At 42.4% G+C, this 20,897-nt stretch overlaps 1 protein-coding gene across 2 annotated transcripts in view; it reads left to right on the plus strand.

The window, feature by feature from the left end:
• Window positions 1–1,396: 1,396 nt before the first annotated feature.
• The window catches only part of RHEB (Ras homolog, mTORC1 binding), a 42,063-nt gene continuing 22,562 nt past the window's right edge, over window positions 1,397–20,897 (plus strand). Inside the window, exon 1 of one of the 2 annotated variants that reach the window (XM_032483085.1) lies at window positions 1,397–1,795. In XM_032483085.1, coding sequence (XP_032338976.1) covers window positions 1,744–1,795 — 52 coding nt within the window. In that variant the 5' untranslated portion in view covers window positions 1,397–1,743. The remainder of the gene's footprint in view (window positions 1,796–20,897) is intronic. The other variant, XM_032483084.1, reaches the window with a different exon arrangement.

Here is a 20,897-nt window from a genome sequence, read left to right on the forward strand (position 1 = left end):
TTGGTGGCCTAGGGCTTCAATCTGTAGACCCCCAGGATACTCCCCCTCTCCTGTGAGTACGTCAGCGGGATAGTAGAAGGATTCTGTCTTAACATCAGTGTTCTCACTCAACAAGGCATATTTATGGGACTGTCACCTCTAAATCTTCATACCCAGAATCCAGTCCTGCTTCTTAGCTTCCTGGGGCTGCCTCCTCTGTGTTCACTGGGACAGGCTATGACCGGAGAGCGGTTGTCCCACTCAGTCACCCAGGTCAACACTATCAAATAGCCCGAAGACAACAGGGGACACTGGTAGGAGCAGTGGGTACCTGCTTCGCTAGCAACTACCCCTGGGCAAAAATACCTACCATGATGTAAGCCTCGCGTCTGAAAAGCCCCAACTGCATCCTCATTTCTCAGGCCTGGCTTTCACCTTGTTTTTGCACGACCCAAGCCTCCCGGGCTGGCGTCCCTGCCTGCACTCCAACACTGGTGCCACCTCAACGGCCCTTCACTGATAAAGAGGGTTGTCAGTAAGTCTTTTGTGGGAAATAGAGCAGCATCCCCTCACCGGGGAGGTCAGCTCACACCGGAGCACGAGCGCATCGGTGTTAAATCCCCGCTGGAAGGACGGTTCTGGAACGTTCTCAGCCAGCAGCGGCTGGTGTTTGCCTAATTAACCACGCAAGTGTTGACAGTTATAGATGTGTTAACTTGCGCTATTTCCCATGAGGTGTGCGGGATCCCAAACTCCCAGGGTTGCAGAACGGGGAAGGCACACACTTTTTAATGAAATGCGTAGTATTTTGAAATAACGCATATTCCATTATTCCCACGGTCCTTCACCCATGCATGATACTTAGTCACAACCTACAGTCTCAAACCGAGACTTACTACTGCCAATATAGCAAAGGAGTTCAAAAAACAAAAACCAAACCACACCCGAAGAAGGAACCAGCCAACCAACAGCCCAGCGAGCAACCGCCACGCGCCTCGCGCCTTTTAAGGGCTCAGCGGGCGCGAGTCCACCAACCGCTCAGCGTTCCACCAATCACCACACCGTCTACATCTTGCCCCGCCCCACCACCCCGATCGAACCAATCACGGGGGAACCAAGCTTCTCCCGTCCGCCTCCAAACCCTACCACGTTCGAAGCCTTCAAACCTCACTGGCGCCCAACCGCGCGCTCCCAGTCGGAATTTATTTTTAGCTCCCGGGCAAGCAGCCCCACCTCTGGCTCCGCCTCTTTACCGCCCCCAATGGGAAAAGGAGTTTCCGTCGCGTCATCTCGCGGGCGGGTGGGAACTGTCCAATCAGCGCTTGGAGATAACTGGCGTAATTAAAAAGCGGCGGAAGACGGTGGGAGGGTCATGACGCAGCGAGTTTCAGTCGTGACTTTTCCAGGGGCATCTCAGCATCCCTTCTTTTTCCCTTTAAAGTAAAACGCCGCCCGACGCACCCCCGTGCGTTGCGAGGGCTTGGGCGGCCGCCGCGGCGAGGGGGCGGTGCTGACGCCAGCCGCTGGTGTGGGCGCCCGGCGGCGCGGCGCGGTCACGTGGGCGTGTTTGGGGGCGGGGCCGCGCGGCGGTTCCGGGCGGTTGGGCGCGCGAGCGAGGAGCCGAGGCAGCCGCGCCCGCCCGCCCCGCCCCTGGATGCCGCTTTGCCCCGGCGCGGCCGCCGCCGATCGCAGCACAGGAGCCACCGCCGCCGCCGCCGCCGCCGCGGTTGATGTGGTTGGCCCAGGGCTGAGGAGGCCGCCAAGATGCCGCAGTCCAAGTCCCGGAAGATCGCGATCCTGGGCTACCGGTCTGTGGGTGAGTGGCGGGCGCTTCGCGGCCTCCTCGCGCCCGGGCCGGGCCTCGCCTGGGCGCCGGGACGCCGCGGGCCAGGCCAAGTTTGGGGCCGGCGCGGCCATGTGGCGGCGGCGCGTTTCGTAACCAGCCGCCCTCCGCCGCCACCTCCATTTTGAGCGGAGGCGGTGGCGAGGCCGGGCCCGCGGGGCGGCGGCGGCGGCGGCGGCGGGCGCCCCGGGCGCGGGGAGGACGTGTCGGGGAGGCCGCGGGCGGACGAGGAGCGCCAGGTGGGTCCGGGGCCGGGCAGACGGCGCGGGGTCTGCTGCTCTGCCACACTGCCGCCGGGCACCCGCAAGGCAGAAGTCGCACCTGTCTCTATCTCTCCGCTGCTAGCTGCCCTCATCGTTGCTAGCCTTTCCGCCCCAAATTAAAGTCCATGGGATTTTAACAAAGGAAGTAGCACCTTGAGTTTTTTCTGTGTGTGAAGTTCAGCATTTTAAAGAAAGCCAGGGACCCAAAGGACGCTTGGCTACCTAGAATAAGAAACCCCCCCAAAACCCTCTTCGGAAGCCCCCTAGATGTTGCCAGCGGCCGAAGTAGGAAGGCGGAGAAAAAGAAATTCCCGATCTCTCAGTGTCCTATTTTTCTATGTGAAAAAATAAGGTCAGGGACTTGTAACCAGGCTATTGAAGTCATTCAAAAGTTTCCCTCCCCCCCCCCGCAAAAAAAAAAAAAAAAAAGGCTGACATGTATTTGAAACTCCCCCTGGCAATCGCGTTTTTGCCCAACTGGGGTGGTCTGCGGTGGGGTAGGGGGTGGAGAGGGTGTCAGAAAACGAGTGAGGAAACAGAACCGTTGAACTTAACCATGCTTCAGGGTGAGGCTTTATTGTCTTTGACAACCGGAGCCCCGGAGGAATTACGATTATCTTTTCGTTTTGTTCTTAAGAAGTGACTGTCTAAAGAAAATGTGCGCTTGACCACAGTGGGGTAAAGGGGGTGAAAGCCGGGGTTTGGAGTCTATGGTGATTGCAGGAGGAGGTAGCACTGGCTGCCATAGGAAGGCTTATAACTGCCTGCTGCTCATTGGATGACTCCCCGACTTTGCTTTCTGTTCTGCTTCCTCACCCCCATTTTCCACCGCCGGTGCCAGGGTCTGTGCTCTTTGACCAAGACCTGCTACAGCGTGCTTACTCATCCTTTTATCATCTCTCTCCGTCAGAGCGCTGGGGGGGGGGGGGAGCAAAATCAGAGGCTGAGAGACGCTCGTGTAGAGACCGGGGTGCCGAGAGTCAGGGGTAACTCTTGTATGATGCAGCGCCAAATCCTGTGGGGGAGGAATAGGTGACAGCCTTAGCAGCTGCAGCCGTAAAGGAACCGTGCATCAAATTGAGGGTTTGAAAGTCTCTAACAGTACCAGATGCCCATATGGAACCCGGCATCCAACGTTTATTGGCATTCTGAATCACCCAGCCCCTGCTTCTCTGTTCTCTTTATTTCTTCCTCTGCATTTTGAAGAGTGGGACCATGCTGTATCCTGGCACTTGAGTGAGTTCTACCTGCTCAGATACACGTGCCCACTAATTAAAGGTAGCAGTCTCTGAATAATCAAGTTACAGGTGACAGGTACTGGGCTACCTGATTTCAACTGAAGAGAATGTTCCAAAGATCCTGACTGACTTACCCCTTAAAAGTTCTTGAGATGGTGATTCTAGTCTTCAGTAAGCAGGTCTAGCATTTTATCATTGTTTTGCTAAAGAAGTTCCTTATGTCCCAACGAAACCCATTCTGTTTTATCTTCCTTCTAATCTTCATGCTCCTAAAGACCCAGATGTGGCATGTCACCCCTTTGCCTTCCCTTCGCATTTATTTTAAACTGCTGTTAAAGTGCTGTACTAAATTAGCCTCTAGTGGGCTACAGAGTAAGTTCAGTCCCTATTTTCTGTGCCTTCAGTATGTAATATTACTATACCTACTCCATTTCCTACATGTTTATTTTAATACAAGGTGATGATTAAAGTGAACTGTATTTACTCACAATCTTTGCATTTGATTTTACAGTTGTTTACCTTTGTTACGAACCAGGACATTTTGTAGTTTGGGGGGTCTTTTGTTTTGCTGGCATCAAAAGAAGTAATTCCCTAATTCCATGTACTAGCCACTTTTCAGAGAATTAGTCAGGTGTTCAGACTTCTGAGTTTACTGACATGTTTGCTTGCAGATGGTGCTGTACTAGGGAGACTGGAGTATATGTGTTTCTAGGTTGTGTTATTTTGTGATGCTGGGTGGTTGTGTCATATTGACTTGGGGGGGGTAAAGAGTAGTGGAAAAGACTAAGCTAGAAACCACACCTTTCTTAGAATGTTCTCCTGAATAAGTATCTTATGCCAGGTTTACTAGTAGAATACTTGTAATTGTGACTTTATCATGGCATAAACTTTATTTTAAAAGTTTGCCTTGCCTTCAGTTAAAACTAAGTATAATGATCATTTTACTACTTGGCTTTCACATTTTGTGTTTTTAAAAAACACTGGTAAAAATACCAGTGAAGAAAATATAATTCTCAGGTAATTTATACAACTCTTTTTTTTTTTTTTTTTTTTCCTGACGTGCTTTTCCTGTTATTTACAATGTTAAGCTTTTAAGGACACGTCACCTATAACTGCAGGCTGGCTTTCAGGGAGTGCTTTGTATTGTTTCATTGGTGGCCAAATGTGCCAGCTCCCTTACATCCATTGTTCCTAATACAAACGAGTAGTCCCATGATAGGGGGCAACTAAACCTAATCAAGTTAAAGTTACCGTGTCAGGTAACTATTTTCAAATAAAATCTGGTACATTTTTCACTGGAACGTTCTACAGAAAACTTTGATAATCTGATTTACCATTAGGCCGTAATCAAAAGATTGTCATATATAAGCCTCAGAGGTTAACAGAGAGTCGGGATCACAGGAATGTAAAAGATCTGAAGAGAGAAAATGAAAAAATTTGTGGTTTGGTAAAAGGCAGTTCAGCAAAAGTGACTCAAATTGTATTACCTACCTTGTCAAAATGTTTTAGGTTGTAAAGAATATGCATCCCTTGATTTGGATACTTCATAGGGGAAGATGTCATTACATTTGTTCCCAATAGAATATAATCCAGTCGTATTCTGATTGACTGTTTTTAAATTATCCTATCTTTTTCTGACACATTTCATTGAAAGATGTTAAGGTAAAACCTGCTTTGCCATGTAGAAAATATATTAGTATGTGAAATTGTATGTTCAGGTGCTTAATAGCATTTTGAAGTTGTGTGCTTTGGGGTGGGGATAGTCCTGTAGTGGCTACCTTGTGTTGAAGCTTGAAATTAACTTTTTTCTGTGTCATTCACTGTTCTATGCAAGAGAATGATTAGAGCTTACATTTGTGACTGTGCCTTTCCAATGCTGAATGTTATTTTTTTGGACTTTTTTTTTTTGAAGTGTAGTTGATGAATAGTATTATATAGGTTACAGGTGTGCAATACAGTGATTCACAATTTTTAAAGGTTACACTCCATTTGTAGTTATTATAAAATACTGGCTATATTCCTGGTGTTGTAGGATATATCCTTGTAGCTTATTTATACATAATAGTTTGTACCTCTTCCTTCCTTACTCCTATATTGCCTCTCCCCACTGGTAACCACTAGATTGTTCTCTGTATCTGTGAGTCTGCTGCTTTTTTGTTATACCAAATGTTATTTTGATGTCCATGTGGGTTACAGTGATTCATCCTTACCTTCATCCCCCCAAAAAGAAACTATACTCATGAGCAGTCACTTACTTCCTGTCCTCACCTCAGCCCCCAACATCCAGTAATCTACTTTCTATTTCTATGAATTTACCTCTTCTGAACACTAAATATAAATGGAATCACATATACAGGTGCTTTTGTCACTAGCATTTTCATTTAACATATTTTTTAGGTTCATCCATGCTGTACCATGTATCAGTAATTTGTTCCTTTTGGTTGCCAAATAATTTGGATATACCACATTTTATTTATGCATTTGTCAACTGATAGACATGCAGGCTGTTATGAATAATACTGTTATGAAGCATTCCTATTTCATATTTTTTGTGTAGACATGTTTTTACTTTTGGATAGACTCCTAGGAGAGTCACTGCTGGGTTATGTGGTAACCTTATGTTTAACATGTTTTCCGACCATTTTACATTCCAACCAACAATTGAAACTGGTTTCAGTTTCTCCACATCCTCACCAACACTTGTTATCATCTGTTTGTTTTATACTAGCCATCCTTAAGGGTGTGAGATGGTATCATATATGAACTGCAAATAATTTCCATTCTGTGGATTGTCTTTTCACTTTCTTGATAGTGGCCTTTGAAGTAAAAAGTTTCAAATTTTGACAAAGTCCAATTTGTTTTTTTCTTTTGTCACTTGTACTTTGGTGTCATATCTAAGAAATCACAGCCTAATCCAGGACCATGTAGATCTACATTATATTTTCTTCTAAATGTTTTATACTTTTATTTCTTACGTCTAGGTGTATGATCTATTCAGAGTTAAATTTTGTACATGGTGGGAGCTACGGGTACAACTTCATTCTTTTGCATGTGGATATCAAATTGTCCTAGCACCTTTTCTTGAAAGACTATTCTTTCCTCATTGGATTGTCTTGACATCCTTCTCAAAAATCAAGTGACCATAAATGTAAGGGTTTATTTCTGGACTCTCTTCCTTTGATCTGTATGTCAGTCCCTATGCCAGTATCACACTATCTTGATTACTGTAGTTTTATGGAAAGTTTCAAAATAGGGAAATGTGAGCCCTCTAGCTTTCTTCTTTTGCAAGATTGTTTGGCTGTTCTGAGTCCCTCGCATTTCCATATGAATTTTAGGACTGGGTTTTTAATTTCTGCAAAGAAAGCAACTGGGATTTTGATACAGTGTTTTACAGTTTTTCAGGTATCTTCCATGCCTGGTTTAAAAAATAGCTGAATCCTCCAACGTGCTTCTCAATTCATCCCATTGCAATACGTTACTTTAATAAAGTATGTGAGGGAAATCCAGCCTGCATAGCTATGTAGTTGGGAAAGGGAGGAGTATTTTAATACTGTTTCAGGTAATTGTGGGGGGTTTTTTGTTTTGTTTTGTTTTTGCTATTGACCAAGGCTCTGTAAGTGGTAGTGTCTTAGAGTTTAGTTGCAGCATCTAAAATCATATCGATGAATTTTTCTACTCTGTTACATTGAACTCTGTTGATTTGCTTTGCATTTTAAATGGATCTTCTACCCATGCCTGATTTGGGAACATCGTACATTAGTCATTTGGAAAATATTGGTTCACTGTTAGGCAGATTCTTCCCCATTTTGACACATTTCAATATACAGATATTTCTTTAAATGACATTTTTTAATATTGCCACCAATTCCAGAAGAAGCTAAATACTTGGAAGCTGTTAAGTTCACCATGAGTGATGCAAGTTTTGCAAAATTCTAATTCTTCTCGAAAGTTCGAATTTGTTCATTGACAAAACGCTACCAGTTTTACTTGTCGTGATAGTCTCATTGCTTTCATTTCCAAGAGAATGTCCGCCAAATACCCGCATTTGAAACAGTGATAGTTTGTTGGTCATTCTTACAAGTAAAAATGGTGTTCCGTGATAAAAGTGGCTGTTTCAGACCACTTCCCAGACCCCTTGCACCCGGCTCTCCTCCCAGACGACGCCACTACTTCAGCACGGAGCAGCCACACTTTGTGCACACGTCCCATTTGTCCTGCAGAATATTAAAAAGACATGTACTTAAAGGTCAAGATTTAATAAAATGAGCTATTTTGAGTGTCCTCAAGGACACTGTTAAGTGAAAATGGGTTTTCTTTTTTTTTTCTTTTCTACCCTGAGTGCATGGTAGTGAGGAATATGGTGACTGTCCACAACAGTTTGTGGCCACTGTCATTCGTGCTAAGGGACACCAAGCCAGCAGCTTTCCCCGCCATTGCTTTTGCACCATTGGTGCACATATGATCATAGTACAAAAGGCAAATAATGTTTCATGTAATGGAAATAGTTTTAACTTACAAGCCCCTTGAAAAAGTCCCAGTGGACCTCCAGAGTTGCGCGGACTGCACTTGGAGGACTGTTGAGCTGCCAGGTACAGGATCTTGCTAGAATGCTACTCACCCCTGTTCGTGGGGCTGTGCTGACCGCAGTCTTAGAGAAGCCTCCCGGGAGAGGCCCTGCAGCCTGGAACGAGACAAGGATGGTGAGGCGGGAAAGAACTCCGGGTGCTTGAGTATGGAAGGAACTGGGGGTAGCTTGGCATCACGAGGTGCGAGTCGGGAGTGAAGCTGGGAAGGCAGTCAGGAGCTGGACTGTGGGCCTCGCAGAAACTTGAGGTGCAGAGTAGTTAAGCAGTGAGGTACTGAAACCTGGGGAGAGCTGGGATGTCTAAATGCTAGTTGACTTGGCCTCTGACTGTTGCAGTTTGGAGTGAGTTGTTATCTTTTGACCTGGTAATAGTGAAGCTCCCAGAGTGATAAAAATTGCCAAGGGTGGCAGCAGCACATCAGGACCTATACACTAATAACGTGGTTTTCAAATACAGTATCAGCAACTTTGTCACAAAACAAGAAACAGCTCTCTCTGCCTGTGTTTGTGAAGTCAGAAAGGTACAACGCTTTCCTTAGCTTAGCGTCTGGAAGAGGAAGTTAACAACTTTAATATTGTCCATGAGTGGATTGTACTTATTTACTTGAATAAATCAGAACTGAACTTGGACATGGTTGTGCAAGTTAAAGCCTCATGAAATCTTAAGTGCTCACACTTGAGAGTACCTTTATTCTTAGTTCTCATTGATTTCAAAGTACCAAATTAAGTCTTAACAGTAGAATACTCACAGCCTTTCTTAAACTGATAACTTTCAGTGCAAATTGCTGGGTACCTTTAACATGAATTGCTTGATTAATTTAGAAATATAATTTAATACCTCAAACACAAAGGTCCTAGGATACTGTTTTAGTGTTTTGATACTCTTAAATATTTATTGGGCATCTCATAAAAGAGAGTTCCATGTAGGGTATCAGAATTTTAAGTCTAAATTGGTATTAGTTTAAAAACCTTGTATTGCACTCTCAGGCAAGTGAAAGCAGGGTGCTTTAAGGGTCCTAATAAAATTAACTCCTTCATGTCCTTGGTTCGTTGGTTGGCGTCCTGGCGGTAATATAATTGAGTTCCCCCTTACCTCCCTGCTGCTCCTCCCCCATTTCTCTTTTTGTTGTGCTTACTGCAGAAAAGGTCCTCCGGGGCTTTTGAAACAGAAATTGGTATTTTAACAAGCTATGTTACGATCCTGCTTTTGGCAAGATTAAAAGTTGAATGTTAGCTCCATGACGGCTTGGTGAATAATTTGTGAAAATGGAGATGAAAATACTGGCTTCTACAGTTAATACAGTTTTAGGAAATGAAAATGCTTTTCTGACATTTCTATGTCTTACGTATAAATGCACCTGGTCAGTTTTCACAACTGAATCACATTTGGAATTTATTTTAAAGAGAATATTTAGAAATATAGGTTCTCTTCAGTCTTGTTCATGATCTGTAATGAGTGACTGAATGAAAAACATAATTGGTAAAATTCAGCTATGGTGTCAGGATGGAGGAGGGTTCAGAGTGACCTTAGCAAGCTGGACACACCATGCTAAAAAATGACACTTTATGGCAGGAGTGGAAGGGAGGAAACGGGATGGGGTTCCCAGTCCGCCTGCTAGGAAGAAAGTAGATGTGGAGATGGTGAATTTCTGGCCTGACGTGTATGGCCTTGAGTACAGCAGGGGGTGGGAGTGCCTGACACACAGGGAGAACTCCGCAGGAGTTTAGAGCAGAACATCGCTGAGGTGGCTCCCGGAGGGAGGGAGGACCACAGAACCGCCAGCCACAAAATGTAAAGCCTCCTGCTTACATTTCAGGAGCAATCGCCCGTGGGCATACAGGCTAGAGACCTGGCTTAACTTTCTGAGCATTTTAGTTGACTGGGTTCTCATTGGAAACCAGCTCAGCTGGACTCTGAACCCCAGCTAGAGCATTCTCTCCAGTTCTGGTGTCACGTGTGTTCAGACGCCCACTCCCAGGAGTGGTGCTTAACTTGGAGTTCCTCAGCTTTGCCTGAGACTGTGCCTGATTTCTGGGGAAAGAATCCAGGGCTTTTATCAGCTCTCCAGAGGATTTCAGTCCCCCAAAGGATTGAATTGCTAAAAATGACTGGTTGAAGGGGACCGTGTGTGGGTTAAGTGTATCACATGCTATTCAAATAGGTGTTCATTAAATGTTTGAATAAACTGAGTCCCTACTGTGTACCAGGCACTGTGTACTTAGTCACCAAGGCTAGGGCGGCCCGATCTCTGCCCCCAGGGAGCTTCAGTCTATCGAGGGAGCCACAGTAAACAGTTATTACTACTACTGCTAATAATTGGTTGGTGTTTTTAATGCATTTACTCATGTGGGGTGCCCTTAAACTCCATGAGGTAGCACAGGTAGAGTTGGGGAATGGATTGGTGTTAGTACATGGGGTCACTGCAGATTTTTAGAGAACTTTTGACAAAATAGTTTTATTAATAATCATTCTTGCTATTGATGACTATGCTTTATTTTATGTCTCATTTTATTTTCCTAATTTTTTTTGTTGTTACTAATTTTGATCAATCTTAAAGTTAATTGCTCTTAAGTATGTTGAAGATTGTGGTATAATTTAGGAATTTATCTCTTGTTGCTTTTCTCTAGCTCTTTCCCACTCTGACCCCCCAGCCTTCTCCCCAGTTTTGGATACAAATCCAACAAAATTCATTCTTTATTGTTGCCGGACTGTTTGATTGACTGCAGTTTATCGGGTCTCTCCACGTGCCTTCCAACTTGGCTTTATCTGTAAGTCATCCGACAGAGATGAATATCCTGTTTTTTACATCTTTAGGGAAGCAGTGCCATGACCTTTCTTGGCAGCACTTTTTTTTTTCCTTTGATTTTAATAGCCCTGACAGTTAATAAAATTCTTTATGTAACTTATATCTCCATGTTATAGTACAAACTTATTTCTGTTATTTTCCTCCGTGGAGTGTGTCCGGTAGCACAGTGGTTGGCAGTGGTAAGAACCCAATAACTATTTGGATGAGCAATAATTTTATGAACTAGTTTTACTTGGTTATTCTGTCTTGTCTTTGTCATATAATCATTGTACCTTAATTTTTTTTTCTCTCCTAGTGTCTATTTTTTGAAAATTGGTATAAGAGAATAAGATGATGTCAACCCTACTTAATTCGTAGGAACAAGTGAGATAATTCATGTGAAAATGTTTTGTAAACTCTTAAAACAGTGTCTCACTTGTAGGTGCTGGTGAACAATTAAAATTTGGATTATCTGCATCACGTGCCCTCATCTGACTGTGATGGGAGAGTGGGGGTGGGTATGCATATTAGAATCACAGGGAGCACTTCTGCAGAACACACAGGAACTCCTCATGCACCCTTTTTAAAATTAGAATGGTGAGGTAAGTATTTTTTCAAAAAGCTTCCTTGGTGACTGATATATATATATATCTCACCTTGGCCCTTCAGAAAAGCAGCAGTAACCAATGCTACTATTGACAGAACTACACATTTTTTACTAAAATGGGTGCAGTCCTTTAGCCAGCATGTAATTGAAATTGTGTGCTGTGTAAGGAACACATTGTTAAAGAAACTTGCATATAGCTCCTTGTTACTCTAGCCCTTTCAACAATGATGATAGGTTCAGGTTGTGGTCCATTTACAACCCCAGGTGATTCTACAGTCTTTCTCTGCTGTTTGCAAACCTGGGCCATTTTATCCATGGCCTTCTGTCCGTGACTCCTAGAGAAACACCTTTGTGGTACTTAGTCGTGTCCCGGCCCTGCGGCACTCTTTTGACCAGCAGGATACTGCAGAGATGATGATGGGCCGGTGCCAGGCTTCAAGCCTTCAGAAGTCGGCAGCTTCTGCTTTTGTATTCTCTGGAGCTTTGAGTCACATGGGGGAGAGACCTTAGGAGAAGACGCATGGGAAGGGAGAGGGTCCAGCCCTCCTGGCTGAGTTGCCACTCTCCGCCCTCACCCCCACCAGCTAATAAGGTAGCGAAAGGTGACTTTAAGACCAGCAGCGGAGCCAGCCAAGCCCAGCTGTGATTGTAGAAACAAGAACAAATGAAATGGTTGTTGATTTCAGCCCCTAAATTTTGAGCTAGTTTGTATGCAGCAGTTTATAACTGAAACAGTTGGTAATTTTCTGTAATTAGGGAAATGTGGATGTGTTTTTTTATTAGTATTTTTTCATGTGAGTTGGAGAATTTAGTTTAAGTAGTTGTTACTATATAAAATTTTCTTAGATTTCAGATTAATATATTAGATACAATTACTAGAATGTAGAATAGGATTCAGTGAAATTATATCTAGAATCTGTGGTTGTGTAATAAATCCTCAGTAAGTGTCATTATTATGGCATACCAGATATTCTGCATGTATTTTCATTTAATCCTCCCAAACACCTATAAAGTAGGTACTATTATAATCTCTATTTTACATATGAGGCAACAGACCCAGGAGAACTGCCTAGAGTCTCAAAGCTAATAATCACCACCCTATTCTTCTTAGTGAAAAAGAGTAAATGTCTTGTCTTCCCTTTTTTATATTTTTTTAAAATCAAGTTTTGTTTGTCTTTCTCTGTCTGACTTATTTTACTTGGCATAATACCCTCCAAGACAAATACTGTGTGATATTACTTATATGTGGAATCTAAAAAATACAACAAACTAATGAATATAACATAAAAGAAGCAGACTCACAGAGACCAAACCAATGGTTACTGGTAGGAAGAGGGAAGGGCAACATAGGGAATTAAGAGGTACAAACTATTACGGATAAAATAAGCTACAAGGATATGTTGTACAACACAGGGATATAGCCAATATTTTATACTAATTGTAAATGGAGTATAATCTTTAAAAATTGTGAATCACTATTGTACACCTGTAACTTACATTACATCAACTATACTTCAATAAAAAAAAGGAGTCAAGTTTTACTGAGGTATAATTTATACATAATAAAGTATCCATTTTAAATGTAAAGTTAGATGTGTTTTGATAGATTTATTCACCACGTAACCATTACTCCAATCAAAATATAAAACAATTTTATCATCCCCAGAAGTTCCCTCATACCCCACCCCACTCCCAGGCAAACACTGGTCTGCTTTTCCATTACTACCAATTAGTTTTTCTTGTTCTAAAAATTCATATAAATAGACCCATACGATAAATATCCTTTTTGTTTGACTTCCTTCAATAAGTGTAATGTTTTTGAGATCCATCGTGTTGTCACATGTATCAATAGCTTCTTTAAATTGCTAAGTACTGTTTTGTTGTATGGATGTACTGTAATTTGTTTCTCCCATCATGTGTCGTTTCCAGTATTTCACTGCTAAGAATAAAGTTGAGTTGAGCATTTGTTGTGTCTTTGTCGGCATATAGTTATTTCTCTTTGGTAAGCACCTTGGAATGAGGCCACTGGGTCACATGGATGTTAAGTGCATCATTTTCTGAGAAACTACCGCTGTTTCCCAAGCATGTGTACCATCTGACACCTCCACCAGCAACAGATTAGGCCCATCCTCACTGATACTTGGTGTTGCCATCCTTTTTAACTTGAGCTGTGCTAATGTGGTAGGCTGTGGAAATTTGAATTTTCCCAGTGACTAATGACACTGAGCCTCTTTTCATACACCTCTTGGTGGTTCGTGTTTCTTTTATGAAGTGTGTTCAAGTCTCTTGCCTTTGTTTTGGGGTTCTTTTTATTCAGTTAATATATTCTGAATAATAGTTCCATTTCATACATATAAAGTACTTTGTCCTAATTCATGGATTCCTTTTCATCTTCTTGTGTTTCAAACAGAAATTTGTAACTTTGTTTTGTTTGTCTTAGGAGGGGGTGGTAAATTGGGTTTATTCATTTATTTCTATTTGGAGGAGGTGCTGGGACGTCATGCGTGTCAAGCATGCATGCTACCACTTGGGCTATACCTTCCCCCCAGAAATTTGTGAGTTTGATAAAGCCAAGTTTATCAGTTTTTTTGTTTAGGGTTTATTCATTTCTCATCATGTAAGAAACCTTTGCCTACCGGATATCATAAAGATTTTTCTCGTGTTTACTTCTAGAAGTTTGATAGTTTTAGCTCTTAAGTTTAGGTCTGTGATCTATTTCTAGCTAATTTGTGTGTGTGAGGTAAAGGTTGAGATTATTTTTCAAACCTGAGGCACAATTTACATACAGTAAAATTTATCCCTTTTGGCATATGGCTCAGTTTTAGCAAACAGGACATAGAACAGTTCTGTCAGTCCCCAAAAATGTCCTGGTGCCCCCTCTGCAGTCAGCCCTTACCCTCCTTCTGTTTTCTGTCCCTATAGTTTTGTCTTTTCCGTAAGTGGAATCACATTTGAGATTTATCCATGTTGTTATGTGTATCAGTAGTCATTCCTTTTTATTGCTGAGTAGTGTTTTTTTTTGGTGTAGATTTAAAAATTTGTTTATCTAGTCACCTGTTGAAGGACGTGAAGGATAGTGTTTCCATTTTAGGGCAGCTGGAATAAAGCTGTTACAGATATATGCATGCAAGTTCTGTGACCTTGGTTTTCATTTCTCTTTGAAAAATACCTAGGAATGGGATTGCTGGGTCATCTGATAACATGTGTGTTTAATTTTTAAAAAACTGTGTTTCCAAAGTGGCTGTGCCATTTTGCATTCCCATCAAAGAGATCGGTTGCTCCACATCCTCTCCGGTACTGGTACCGTCAGTATTTTTTGTGTTTTATTAGGTGTGTTTCATTAGGTGTGTCGTATGCCACTGATTTTATTTGCATTTTCCTAATGAATGTAAGCATCATTTCCTGTGCGTACTTGCCATTTGAATATTTTCTTTGCCAAAGTGTTCCAATCTTTTGCTCAGTTGCTTAATTGGGTTATTTGTTTTCTTATTGTTGAATTTTGAGAATTTGTTGTATATTCTGATACATGCCCTTTTCAAATACGTTTTTTCACACATTTTTCTCCAGATGTATGGTTTGTCTTTTCATTCCCTTAACAAGAATCTTTCACTGACCAGTATTAATTTTGATAAAGTCCAATGTATCCTTTTTTTCTTTATGGATTGCACTTTTGAAATCTTTCTTAAGTCAAGATCGCAAAGATTTTCTCCTGTGTTTTCTTCTAGAAGTTTCAGAGTTTAGGTTTACATTTTTGTCTGTGATCCATTTTTTATCCTATACTTTTATATGGGATATCGCAGGATATAGTCAGGTTCTTTTCTCTCTTTTTTAATGTTGACATCCATTTGTGTCCGCACCATTTGTTGAAAAAGACTGTTCTTTCTCCCTTGAATTGCCTTTCTACCTTTATCCAGAATCAGTCGGTCATTTATACATGTGGATCTATTTCTGGAGCCTGTATTTTGTTCCGTTAATCTATATGTCTGTCTTTGTGCCAATACCACGCTGTCTTGATAACTGTAGTCTTCTAGTTAAGTCTTGAAATCAAGTACTTGTTTCTTAAAATTTTCTGAGATTCCTTTTTCCTTTACAGATTATTTTTTCCATTTTCTTCCTTTTTTGGTTTTGTAACAGCCACCTATTTTGAAATAGATGCCCATTTTTCATCCATTTTTCCGGATTTCATCTTGATGGTCCTAGTGTTTCATCCTCTCACGTAACTTTCCTGAGTGGAAATTCTCCAGTGAATTTTATTGTAGGATAAAATGGAAAAGTCTTTGGTGGTTCTTTTTAACAAAAACAAAAACACTTTCCAGTCGTGTGGGAGTAGTGTGTGTGGACTTGACTTTTCACATAGATGTCTTTCTCTCTCATACGATTACAGGGTAGGTGACAGGTATGTTGTACTGACATTTTCTGCAGAATTCAGATTATCATAGAATCTTTTTGTGGAATAGGATTAGTCGATGTGTGTGGACTCGGGGTGTACTGTGTTGATCATAATCTGGGAAAAGTGTTATTGACTTTGGAATGCTGTACTAGAATTGAATAACCATTTCTAGGAGCCAGGTGCTGTGCTGTATGTTTACGGTTTCATTTAGTCATCACACACATGAGGAGTCCAAGGAATTAACTTTTCCAGAGACACAGGTGGGGTTCACAGCATAATCTGAATTCAAATCCTGAACTTTAACCCACAATCCTGTTTCTACTAATTATATTTCCTCAGTGCCAGGCGGTATTGTGAGTTTCATTTACTAGTGTACTCCCATCAACCCCTGCCCCCCAGAGCTGCCATTAATAGGTGATGTTTCTTCGAATAAATGGAGTCCTGGAAATGGGAAACGATGATTACTATGTGGTGAATACTTGTTGCCCCCGGAGATTACAGTAGTTATTCCATTATTTATTTGAACTGTATTTTACGTGGAATAGTAAGAACTTATTTCAAAAGATGTTACGTGGGGTTTTTTCCCCCCAGTATTAGAGAGTTTGTGAAAAGGCGATTTCATGTTCACTTGATCCTGTTTAATCTGTTTTTTCATCAAGTTTTAAAAGTAGAAGTGATGCCTTGGGTAATCTATGGAAATTCTTGACGTTTTGTTAGTTTTTGGCAGACCTTTATGAGATTAATTTCACCTGTTCCGATTATTCTCTTGGCTGTTTTTTCTTAGTAATAAGTTTTGTGTGTGGTTGGGAATTTGGGGTGGCAGGTTGGTGTTTGAATTGTTTTCCTCTTACTTCCTCTGCCCTCTTCCCATCTTGACCCCCTCCTTTCTTTTGGTTTTTTTCATTGACTTTCATCTGGCTCCTCTTGTGAGGAGCTTGCTTGGTTTCTGGTAGGGAATCTGACAGCATCCTGTCCCATTTGCCACCTCCATCCCAACCAAACGCACAAAAAATACAGCCCCAGTGTTTGGTCAGCAGCTTTCTTTAAGTTTCTGGCTCTGGCATCTTAACGAGGACCACTCAAGTCAGCCACTAGAAGTCATCACTGATGTTTGTTTCTTTTACAAGAACCTGAATTTCTTGAGAAATTTTACTTCTAGATTCTGTCAGTTAAGAATTGGTGTTGAGTCAAGTGATAAGTAACGTTCCTTAAAGCAGAAAAGATTCCTATCACTCAAATACAAATGTATCAAATAGAAGAGGAGTGATTTGAGTGATCCCCATAAGAAGTTACTAAAATTTTCAGTTCTATTTTAATAATACAATATAATCACTTAGGTTGCTTTTGACTGCGAAATAATTTATCTCATACTGGCTTAAAGAAGAAGGAAAGGGAATTCACTGACATAAATGAAAGACTAGTGGGGGACTGAGTGGTCAGTCGGCTCAGGAACAGAGGTTCTTCCATCTCTTTTTTCTTTTTTCTGCCATCCTTGACCTTGGCTTTAAGGCAATGGTTCTCAGACTTGTGGCATATTAGAATCACTTGGGGGGCTTTTAAAAATTCCCGGTGCCCTAACTGTGCTTTGTATTAATTAAATCAGAGCTACTTGAGAGTGAGGCCCAGGCAGGAGTTTTTGGAATTCCCTAGGTAATTCCGGAGTGCAGCTATGCTGGAGAACCAGTGTTCTGAACTTTAAAACTTGGTTTGGAGATCAGTATCACCAGGGAACTTAGTGGAAATGGAAAATCCCACCTCCCAGCCCAGATCAAATGGGTTAACAATCTGCGCTTCAGCAAGATCCCTTGGTGAAACTGCTTATTCTTCAACATGAGGGAAGCACTGCTTTATAACGCAGGTTTTCAAGCTTCCAAACACACTGGAATCACTGGAGGAATTAAAAAAAACACTGAAGCATGGGCCCCATCCCTAGAAGTTCTGATTTCCATGTCGGTCCTGAAGTGTCGCTCAGAATCCAAGTTGTGCTCTTGCATCCCATAATATTTAAGATGTTCATTTGTCCCCTGTTGTTTCCTGTAAATTAGTAGTTAAATCTAGCAGTTTGGTCAGATGTAGGTGGTTTCCTTCTCCTTTTCCTTCCCCAGCCTCCTTAAAATAAAACTACCTTCCAGCGTCTGTGTTTGCATCGGGGGCCCCACAGTATCTGATTGTTTCTCTGCCTGTTGTATTAATGCCCGTCATTGTAGCTTAAATCCATTCGTTCATTAGTTTAAAAAAATCAAAGTAATTGCTTGTTATATCCTTTTGTTTATAAGGAATAGATTCACAGTATTTCCTCCAATTTACTGCATTTAGTGTGTGTTTTTCTCCTCCACGTATTTCTCTCTGTTGGAACTTAAGTACCAAGGAAGAGGTTTCTATCTATGTTTGCTGATACATCCTAGTGCCTCAAAGCGTGCCTGGAACATAATAGCTGCTTAATACGTATATGAGTAAGTTAATGGATTAATCCATAGTCAGGATTTTGGAAACTGGGGATTCAGAATGGAATGAAACGTTACCAAGCTTGACACTGTAAAAATATAGCTGCTAGGAGGCAGAACTGGGAGGAAGAGAGGTGTCTGGACAGGTTGAGGGGCGCATGTCCTTTTACAAGGTGAGTGGTCCGGCGGTTGTGTGTGGAGCTGACGGGACGGGGGCAGAGGCTGCAGCGCCCGTAGGAGCAGCCCTTGGCCCTGGGGAGTTGGCGGCAGAACGGCCCCGTGGCTCGGCGGCGGTGTCAGCATCTAGTCCCTGTGGAGGGGGACGTCCGGAAGTCACAGCGCGTTTCTGGCCAGTAGTTTCCAGAATTGCTGTTCTACCTCGCAGGCTTCACTGTTCTTTGATTTCTTTTGTAAAGTGGAAGAGCTGTTTCTCTTCTTTCTTAATTGTCTCCATAGCTTTAGCCTCCATAGACCTGACTTTCTACTTCAACCAGAGTAAAACCAAAGGACCTCAAACCAAAGGCTACACGCTTTTTTGTCAGATCTTATAGTCAGATTACAGCAGAACACGTGCAGATCGCATGCATCCGCATGGTTGCATTTAGCTTGGGTTAGCAGAGTAGAGCTTTAAGTGACTGAGGTTAACTTTCTGTATCGTGCACCTGACTTCATGGTCAAGCCGGTGGCACCCAGCAGCTGCAGCACTCAGCGGAAGTCTTTCTGTAGCCCTGGGAGCGAAGGAGACCATGAGTTGGTATATAGCGCCTTGGTTTTTAAATGTATTATTTCAGAGGCACTTTGAACAAACCAGGTGGATTGGAGTAAACCAGTAAGGAAACTAAAAATGTGTCTGTAATATTTCAGGAGGAGGAGAGTTTAGAGGAGACCAGGAAGGGGATCTGGAACACAGAGTCTAGAACAGCTTTTGTGGGAGGGGTGTGCTGACCTCTTCCTCTGACCTGTAGTGATAATGTGAAGAGGGCCAGGAAGAGGCCAGGCAGACCCGGCTGCCTTGCACACCCCAGGGGCTCCCTTCACCCTGTCTGATACGCACAGGAGGGTGAGTGGAAGATGGTGTCACAGCAGGTGACCTCTAAGGCTGGGCCCCACCTCATAATGGTGACTGTATCCCAGTCCCTGGCCTTATTGTGTGTTCTTTAAATGCTTACAGTCTGAGCTTCTGGGAGGAACTGAAGAGTTTGGGAACACCCTGCAGGCTGGAGGAGACAGGTGACTTAGAATGGTTGGTTAAATTTGAACTTGTCGCCTGAGGTGCAACTTTCAGGTGTGGCAAATGAATGGGAGGCTTGTTAATCCCCCTATCCAGGAGGTTTGGTGGGGCTCAAGAATTTGCATTTGTCTTAAGTTACCCTGTGATGCTGCTGGGACCACACTTCACTGCTTTGGGGAGAAAGGGATACCCATGCAAAGGATTCCTAAAGAGAGAGGACAGAACAGGGAAAGGCCACAGCTTGAGCATGGTTGTCAACCCACATGGTTACGGAGTTTTTCTGCATCTGAGCTCAGCAGACTCACAAAGAGGCAAAAGATTAGATTAAGATCTTAGGATCTATCAGAGCCCAGAGAAAGGAAATTGGCGGGTTCTGATAAAAGAGTGGTGCACAGTGATTTATCTCAGGGCTTAAACTGATAGGGAAAGAAGTGAAACGTGGTAGAGATTGGAGATTGAGGAGAATCGTTTAGAGAGTGAGTAGTGTGTTTCTAACTTTTTTGACTTTAGCCTGTAGTGAGAAATACGTTTTACATTGTGACCCAGTTATAAGCGTTTATATGACTGAAAAGTTTCATGACAGCTTTATTATTTGCAGTCCATTCTGGTGTTCCAATTTCTTTAAAAACAGTTATGGTCATAGCTCAGTATATTGATCTCATGATCTGGTGGGTTACAACTCCTGGTTTGAAAACACTGCTTCCAGAAACAATCTGGATTAGGCGATGGGAGTCAGAAAGCGAGGGCGCTGGGAGAACACACGTCCTGCTTATTGCTCAGTCCGTGGGAGGTGCAGATGTTGGAGATGGGGTCGTCTGGGTGTTTGATGTTGTCCTCAGGAGAGGTGGGTCACTGAACTGTGTGGAGATGGTTACCAGTGGCAAGACCAGTGAGCTTTGAAGCTAAACTGTTAGATAGTTAGATGGACATCGAAGTCCCATGAGGTGATCTTAAGAACTGAGGTGAGAATGAAAGGAGTCCTTGGAATCGATTGTGTTCCAGATAGTGAATTGAAACCTTCTCCCCATTTTACCCTAGTAAGCAAGTAACTTGTCTGTTCCAGAGAATGCTGGCTTGGGGCTGGGGGTGGGGTAGGGGATGATGTATAAGTAATTATTTTTCTTTTTGGAGAAGCATGAAAAGTTGTTCAAAATTAACCTGAAAACTATTAAAATACTTGTATAAATAGTGCCTGTTTTGCAACAGTCGTGAAGTGTGAGAGATTCAGTTTTAACAACCTTGAAGGTATTCTCTGTAGTGAAAATACTGGGGGGGAAGCTTACCGTGCTGAATTGCCGTTGCTAAAAATACGTATAACAGTGCTATTTTTACCTGGTAAAAGTTTAGAAGAAACTTCTTAAAAAATAATTTTTAGGATTTTTTAAATTAAGGTGGTTTTTCTTTTGGAGGAAGAATGTTTGGAAGTTAATTGTGGGATATTGAGATATATTATTTTCGACCCTTTTATATTAGTTACATCAAAATGAGTGGTGCATGTCTCTCTGTATGTTGATAAACACGCATCTGGGCA

Source organism: Camelus ferus, chromosome 7 (assembly GCF_009834535.1).
Source record: "Camelus ferus isolate YT-003-E chromosome 7, BCGSAC_Cfer_1.0, whole genome shotgun sequence".
NCBI lineage: Eukaryota > Metazoa > Chordata > Mammalia > Artiodactyla > Camelidae > Camelus > Camelus ferus.